At 53.0% G+C, this 7,776-nt stretch overlaps 1 protein-coding gene across 3 annotated transcripts in view; it reads left to right on the plus strand.

Annotated features, from left to right (window-relative positions):
• LOC122236030 (maestro heat-like repeat-containing protein family member 7) overlaps positions 1–6,370 on the plus strand; it is a 31,283-nt gene extending 24,913 nt beyond the window's left edge. For all 3 annotated transcript variants that reach the window (XM_042977040.1, XM_042977042.1, XM_042977041.1), the window contains exons 20-23: positions 744–845; positions 4,264–4,366; positions 4,784–4,843; positions 6,168–6,370. In XM_042977040.1, coding sequence (XP_042832974.1) covers positions 744–845; positions 4,264–4,366; positions 4,784–4,843; positions 6,168–6,316 — 414 coding nt within the window. In that variant the 3' untranslated portion in view covers positions 6,317–6,370. The remainder of the gene's footprint in view (positions 1–743; positions 846–4,263; positions 4,367–4,783; positions 4,844–6,167) is intronic.
• The last annotated feature ends 1,406 nt before the right edge of the window (positions 6,371–7,776 follow it).

The following is a 7,776-nucleotide window of genomic DNA, read 5'->3' on the forward strand; positions in this document are numbered from 1 at the left end:
CTCCACGCTGTTCCCCGCACCCTCCTTCGCGCTGAACTGAGAGGGGCCTCCCTGAGCAGAGAGGCTCCCGTGAGGTAGCATGGTGGGCGGGACAGAGCGAGCCCGGAACTGGCCCGTGTTCTGGGGGGCCAGGGCTGTGGGCTGCCGCTGGGGAAAGCTGCAAAGTGGCCGATGCGGTTGGTAACAGGACGCTGAGTTTCCAGATGGGGCTACTTTGCCAGGGCGAGGCCCCTGATGGGCACATGTGACGAAGCTGCTGGAACCAGCGATGACGTTGGGATGTTACCTTTGTGGGGTGGAGCCCCTCCCAGGGAACCCAGTTCTGACAGCACCCACCCTGATTCAGAGGAGCGACCACGCCAGTGGAGGGATCAACACTTGGGGAGATCTGTTTCAGAGAGACTATTTTGGGGGGGGTGGGAAGCCGTGTGGTGGGTGCATGAGGCTAGGAGGTGGACAGGTTCATTGTGCCGGCTCTCGGGGCAGCACCATAGCAACTGGGAGAATCATTGCAACCACATGTTTTGACCTGCTCGTTAGTGGGAAACAGGTGTAAGCAAAGCCAAACTTTCTAGAAGACCCAGCCTTCCTCCTCACCCCTGGGTCCCTCTGGGTTCACTGGAGACTTCCATCCCTCCAGGGCTGGGCTCACTGCTTGTTTGTCTCCCCTCTTTGTGTCCCTCCGTGTCCCCTCCCAGCCCCACCCCCGTAACTCCTCACGCGGCGCCTTCCTGTCCCTCCAGCTCTGCCGGCCTGCCCTCTGCCACACGGCCACGATACTGGGCTGGTCGAGACTCAAAGCGATATTTGCCGAGAAAGACGTGTGGACTATCCTCAGAGCCCTGGTAAGGCGGCAGCTTACTCACCGTTCTGCGGCTGCGGGGTGGTCAGCAAGTCTGCGCTGTTCCCTGAGGCGTCTGGGATTTGCAGCAGCTGTAGTTCAATAACGAGATGGCCACGGAGCATCTAGTTGATCCCAGCACCTAAACCTGGTTCCCGCCCTCCCGTTGCTCCTTATCGAAGTTGGGGAGCGAGGCACACCACTGGACGATTTCAGTGGTGAGGACTAAAAGAGAGGAAGGTACTTCATAGTACAAAGGAGGGGTGCCCAGCCCAGTCTGGGAGTTGAAGGCTTCCTGGAGGAGGTGTCATCTGGGAAGAGGGGGAAATGGAAAGCAGGATCTCACTTAGGCAAAGAGAAGCAATCAGTCGTGCAGGCCAAAGTGCTGCCATACACAGGGATGTGGAGCAAAGCACTCACTCTGTTCCGGGGAGTTTGCATATGTCACCTTATATAATTTGATCCTGGGAAATAAGGGTAGAGGAGCCTGGTCTGCGGGGCGGCTATCAGGGACTTGGAATAATGAGAGCAGGGGCAGAAAACTCAAAGGCCTACAAGGCTGTGCAGGGAACACTAATGAGGGAAGCCAACTGGGTGGGCCTGGAGGAGAATCGAAGGTCCTGGGGTCCAGCAAAGGCAGTGCCTTGTAGAATGGTCAGACACCGCACAACCTTGTTCTAGTACGTCCTCAGTAACGCCTCCCTTGCTATCCTAAAACGAAGTTCATAGGTGATACCGTCTACCTATATGGATTTCCAAAATCGATATAATGCCCTAACTCCAATGGAGAAAGTAATTTTAAATGAAATAATGTGTACGTATGTAACACAATGTAACATAAATGATGCAACTACATGACATGATAGGATATAACATAACATAAGGTCGAGCAATGGAATGGAACATAAATAGTATATGCTCCCCCGGAAGACACGATGAAGAGTTGGCTCCTTGTCCCTCTGTGTGGAACCTCTGTGACTTGACCTATTACAAATGCAGAATGGTACCGGACTGTTGTGCTGGGGACTCAAATGCCGTAAGAAGTGCTGTCGCTGGTGACATGACTTTCAAAGAGAGGGACAATGTTTGGTGAAGATCTACATGCAATGAAGTATAGTCTTTCTTTGCTTCATATTGTAGGTGCATCCCTAGGAAATCCAGTGTGTATCTGAACTGTGAAAAAATATTGCGTTTATATAAAAGACAGGGTTGGGTTTTAGGCACAGATAATTAGAAACAGATCTTTGAGACAAATATGCAGTGGGGAATTGGAAATCAGTGTACCCCCTTTCATCATTTTGACAACCAAAAACATGCCCCCCCCCAAGTCCTGAATTCCCCTGGGGACAGTACAGTCCCCATTTGAGAGGGTTGAGAACCAACTAATTGATTCTATGACATAGAGTGAGTTTAGTGTTGCTAGATTTTCCACTTTCTTAAGACAAGCAGGAAATCCTGACTTTAGGTGATATTTACTACATTTTATTGGCAAATAATTTACGATGTTTAAAACATTGTGTGGAGCAAGAGACAGAAAAAATCTGCAAGCTGGATTTAGCTCATGAACTGGCAGTGTGCGGGCTTGGTATGGGAAGCAGGAAGCAGGCGTCGGGGCTGTACCGTGTAGTGGGGGTTTGGGCACAATAAGGAACAGGATTTGATGCTGTAGGCAATGGGGAGCCACCGAACTGCTCTAAGCAAGGGGATAACATGGTTAGATAGCTGCGTGTTTTAGACAGACCACCTGGTTGCAGATTGGAGGATAAGTTCACAAGGGACAGGATTGGGGTCTGTAGTTGAGAGGGTCCAGGGAGAGAAGATGAGGTCATGAAGACAAAGACATGGAGTGAGTGGCCGGTGCTGGAGAGCTATCTGATGTGGAGTGTGTGAAGGTAAAGGTCACCTCTTGGGTTTCTGACTCGAGCAGATGCTGGTGTCATGGACTGAGGTCAGGAATACAGAGGGAAGAGCAGGTGTGGAGGCGAAGATGAGAGTGGCTTGATTTGGCACGGGTTGAGTTTACAGAGCTTGTGAGATCTATCCCCCTGGAAGTAGATGCGCTCACTGAACCACGGAGGCTTGGAGAACAGAGCTGTGCTAAAGATACAGATTTGTGGACACTGAGCACACGGCTGAATTGTAGATGGGGGCTGCAACCACGAGCCTGGCTGCACCCATCTAGGGAAATGGCATAGAGGGAGATGCATATGGTTCAATATTGGGATCCCAGGAAGCATCAATTCCAAGGATCCCATGCAGGAGACTAGGAAAGGAAACCAGGCTAGGAGAGGAGGGTGGCGGTCACTTAGGAAGGAGATAGTTTCAGGAAGCAGTGAGTGGTTAACAGTGCAGTGACAATAGCACACGTCCAGGGAGATAAAGACTGGATGTGCCTGTTGGATTGGGACCATGGAAGCCAGACCTGGATCAGTGGGAGGGTAGATGGAGACCAGCACACAAAGAACCCAAGGGTTTCTCAGGGTAACTTCGAACCTGGGGAAGATGAGAAGTGGGTGGGGCTCCGCCCACACCACCTTGGACCAGAACAGGCCCTCTTCTGCTGGGTTGGAATATTACGTTTCCAGTTAGGATTTTTATTTGAAGAAAAGTTTTTTTTGTTTTTGTTTTTGTTTTTTTACCAAAAAAGTCCGACACACCATGGATAGAGCCTCCCATTTAAGAACTGGGGCTCCAGTGCAAAGGGGGAGGAGAAGAGTCGCTAGGAAGGACACACAGGGGATGGGGTTACCGTTCGTGGTCTTTGCAAAAGACAGGACACGTCCATCCCCCAGAACCTTCAAGGGAGAGAGTCTGGATGCACGCAGAAGTAGGTGCATGCCTAGGCAGGGGAAGGTCTTAAAACACTTAATTATATGTGGCCCTGCTAGGCTGTGTTTAAACAGAAAGGTTTCTGTTACATGATTGTTTCTGTTGCAGCTTAACGTGGATGACGGTGAGATTGCAGATTTTAAGCCAAGCCGTAAATAAACAATATTGCAACAACTGAGTTCAATCCTCTATGGTTGGGAGTAGGAGAAAAAAAAAAAATGCGGGAGCAAAAGACTGGGGTAAATCTATTCAGGTTTCACGCCTCCCACAGGGAAAGCGATCCCCATATCAATCCAGGAAGGCTTCATAGAGGAAACAAGACTTCAGGAGCTGGGGTGGGAGGAGACGGAGATGTAGAATTTTTTAAAATATAATTTATTTATGTTTTGAAAGTAATCTCTATACCCAACGGGAGGCTCAAACTCATGACCCCAAGATCAAGAGTTGCACGCTCTGAACCATCCAGGCACCCCTAGAATGCTGTGATGGGCTTTGGCACTGAGAAGATGTCTCCAGATTGTCGGGGCGGGGGAGGGGCAGGCAGAAGACCTGGCCATGAGTTCTTTACTTAAACGCAGTTCCTGTTCTTACAGCTGAAGCAGGAGGGAAACAGAGCCCTCTGGTTTCTGAAGCAGTGCTTGGCTCTCTTCAAGAGCCCGCAGGCCCCCATTCGCCAGACAGCTGTACGATTTGCAGGTACCACTTTCCGTGTGTCCTAGTTCCTTCAAACAGCCTGAGGACCTTTCCCAGTGGAACAGGCCAGGTCCTGGCAGGCCAGGCCAGACCAGCAAAGCTCCCAAGGGGCGGGACGTCAGGGTGTGGGTGCTGCTCTGTTACAAAACTCAGAGACTGGTGAGGACTGCTTCATGTCACCCCAAGGGAAGGCGTCTTTAGTGCAGAGGGATACCCTCCCCCTGCCCCAGCTCCATTCGCTGATGACAGAAGAAGGGGAAGTAATTTCTACTTGCGGAAAAAGTCCAGGCAAGGCCAGTTAGGGGGAGGGAAATATAGACCAAAGGAAGTGTGTGTTTTGGGAAGGGACAAAAGAGCAGGTGCAGCCAGGGTCCTGTGGGTCTTTGTGGGGCCCCTGAGGTGCTGTGTGTGCCCCTGTAGGCCAGATCATCCAAACCCTGGATGCGGAAGAGGCCAATGAAATTGCGGAAGTATATACAGGTGAGTAGCAATCCGCTTGCTATTTCTTGAATCTTTTAAGGGTAGTGGTGTTGGTGGGGAAGTCTCAGAAATGAGGGAGAATGGGCAGATAGTTCATGAAAAGTATCACTGGGAAGAATGAAGAGGTAGGCTCATCTTTAAAAAAATTTTTTTAGATGCTTATTCATTTTTGAGAGAGAGAAAGAGACAGAGCCTGAGAGGGGGAGGGGCAGAGAGAGAGGGAGACACAGAATCCAAAGCAGGCTCCAGGCTCTGAGCTGTCAGCACAGAGCCCGATGTGGGGCTCGAACTCACGAACCCACAAACCATGAGATCATGACCTGAGCTGAAGCCAGACGCTTAACCAACTGAAACCACCCAGGCGCCCCCGAGGTAGGTTCATCTTAAAGGCGTTTAGCTTTGGGGCATTGGCCAGAGTCGTCCTCCTTTTCATGTCCACTCACTGACCCGCACCTGCATTGAACTCCAGGCCATTCATCAGCCAGGACAGTTCCTTGAACTCTTTCATTTCTTCTTCTTCTTCTTCTTCTTCTTCTTCTTCATGTTTATTTTGAGAGAGAGAGACAGGCAAGCAGGGGGGAAGGGCAGAGAGAGGGGGAGAGAGAGAATCCCAAGCAGGCTCCATGCTGTCAGTGCAGAACCTAACTCGGGGCCCAATCATGACCTGAACTGAAATCAAGAGCTGGACGCTTGACCGACTGAGCCACCCAGGCGCCCCAGTTCCTTCAACTCTTGATAAAAAGGGCCATCATTGGATGATGATGATTTTCTCACTTAGGGATGTAGGGGTTTCCAGCCCCTCCCTTGTGGAGCCCCCAGGACTGCTCCAGTTATGGTCCACGTATTCTCCACCCATGCCTCTGAGACACGACCCCTCCCCCCCACCCCACCCCATGCTCTTCTCTTTTCCTCTGCCTTGTTTCTCTCAAGTCCCATATCTCATCCACCGCTGGGTTCCCTGGTACTGCCCGAAGTCCTTTGAAGTCAGAGGACTTCACTCGGAGGTACTCTCTGGAAAAGAGGACAGCACAGCTGGGCAGGAGGGGGTGGCGGAGGGGGCCAAATAGGTCGGTTGTGGATGCAGGACAAGCAGTGGTCGGCTCCCTGAGCCCGGGGCGGGCATGGCATCCTGCTTGTGACTGAGCAGTGTGGACTCCCTCCCAGCGGGAATTCTTCTCGGATTTTAAAACCTGCCAGTTCCCACCCCCCTGTGCTGCCCCTCTCTGCACAGCCGTCCTGGTGAGCCCACCGGCCGGGCCCAGACCTTGTGTCCAGCCCCACGGCATTACTTTTTCCAAGCACCTTAGCGGTCTCCGTGTTACAGCCCTAAAGTACTTGCGGGAAGACCCCGACTCCATGGTCAGCTGCCTCGCCGCTCAGACCCTCTACATCCTGGAAGCCAAGGAGAAGCTGCTGGTCAACCCCCCTACCTCTTGCTTCTGCAGCAGGAGGCCACGAAAGACCTACTCCTGAGCCTGCGTCCTTGGGTCCTGGCCAGGGCGATCGAGACTGTGACAACGGTGACAGTGGGGCCAGGCTCCTGAGCCCTGTCCTAGAAGTGGGTATGTGTCCCTGCAGGACCTCTGTAATAAAAGGAAGACACATGAATTTCTGTGGAGTGTTTCCTGGCCTTTCCAGTTGGTTCTCTGGGGGCAGAGCCCTTCATTGTGAGCTGTCTCCTCTGCCTGAACACCTGGTGCAGGCTGGCCTCTCCCAGCCCCGCCCCTCCTGCCCCTCTCCCACGTAGCCCGGCGATCGGAGGCCGGAGCATGGGACGTTCCTGTAACATCAGCCTGAACTACAAAGTGGGAGGAAAGTGATACTGGGACACGTGAGGTATTCTAGGCTCTGGTTGCACCGGGCAGGGTTCCCGGCGGCAGGCCACAGGGTCCACTCTGGCAGGTTTAAGCAGGGCAGTGATTTATTAAAGGGCATTAGTCAGCTCATAAAATATCCCCGGAGATCAGAGAGTTTGGAGACTACCCATCAGGAACAGGGCGGCTCTATAAAAACACCAGTGGGGCTGCCCCCTTGCGCAGCCCAAACCACAGCCCAGGTGACAACACTCAGGACCGGCTCTCAGAAGCTCCGCCACCATTTGTGCAAAGAGCCGGATGTTTCCTCCTCCCGCTCCCAGGGCTGAACTGGGTGAGCGCGATCTCCCGGGGCTCCTGTTAGAATCCGTCTTAACCCAGCGCCGTCTCACGGTCCCTGGAGTTTATCTTTAGGTTTACACAGGGTCATTGGATGCTCCCCTGCCACCTCCAACCCCCCATTGCCCACTCCCACCTCTGAGCCAGGCGTCACCTGTTGTGCCTGACCTTCAGTCAGCCGGGTCCCAAAGCTCTGGGCACAAGGACAGTAACCCAGTGTCCTAAAATGTGGGCTCCCCCTTGGCCATACCTGCTCTGACTCGAAAGGAGCTCGGGCCACAGTGAAGCAGATTCCTAGGCTCTCGTCCTGCAGTGCTCAGCTACTGTCACCTGCATCCAAGCCCCCAGGAACATGTGGCATTCTGCCCTCGTTCACCCTCTCCACCCCGACGGGCCTCCTTCTGGGTGGTGGCCATGCGCCTCATAGCATTCTCTCAGCCCCGGTGCAGCCACTGGAGTCGCTTGGGTCTGCTGGCAAACAAACCTCAGAGGGAGGCAGCATTAAAGCCCACACAAAGGTCTGCGTTGGCCGGAGGGCTCTTCTCACGTACTACCCTTGGCCTGGTCTCTGGTTCTCACATCAGCAGCCGCCGGCTGATGCTGGGGGCCTTATCAGCTGCACCTTTTATAGACGGAGGTGAGCAGAGAATAGCACAAGACAGTGGTACACTCACGTTCCCTTCCCTGACCTCCGAAGCACAATCAGGTCAAGTGTGTCTGTACGGGACCCACTTCAGAGACTGTTCTGACGCCCCCCCTCCCCAAGTCACCCCCTCACGT

Source organism: Panthera tigris, chromosome F3 (assembly GCF_018350195.1).
Source record: "Panthera tigris isolate Pti1 chromosome F3, P.tigris_Pti1_mat1.1, whole genome shotgun sequence".
NCBI lineage: Eukaryota > Metazoa > Chordata > Mammalia > Carnivora > Felidae > Panthera > Panthera tigris.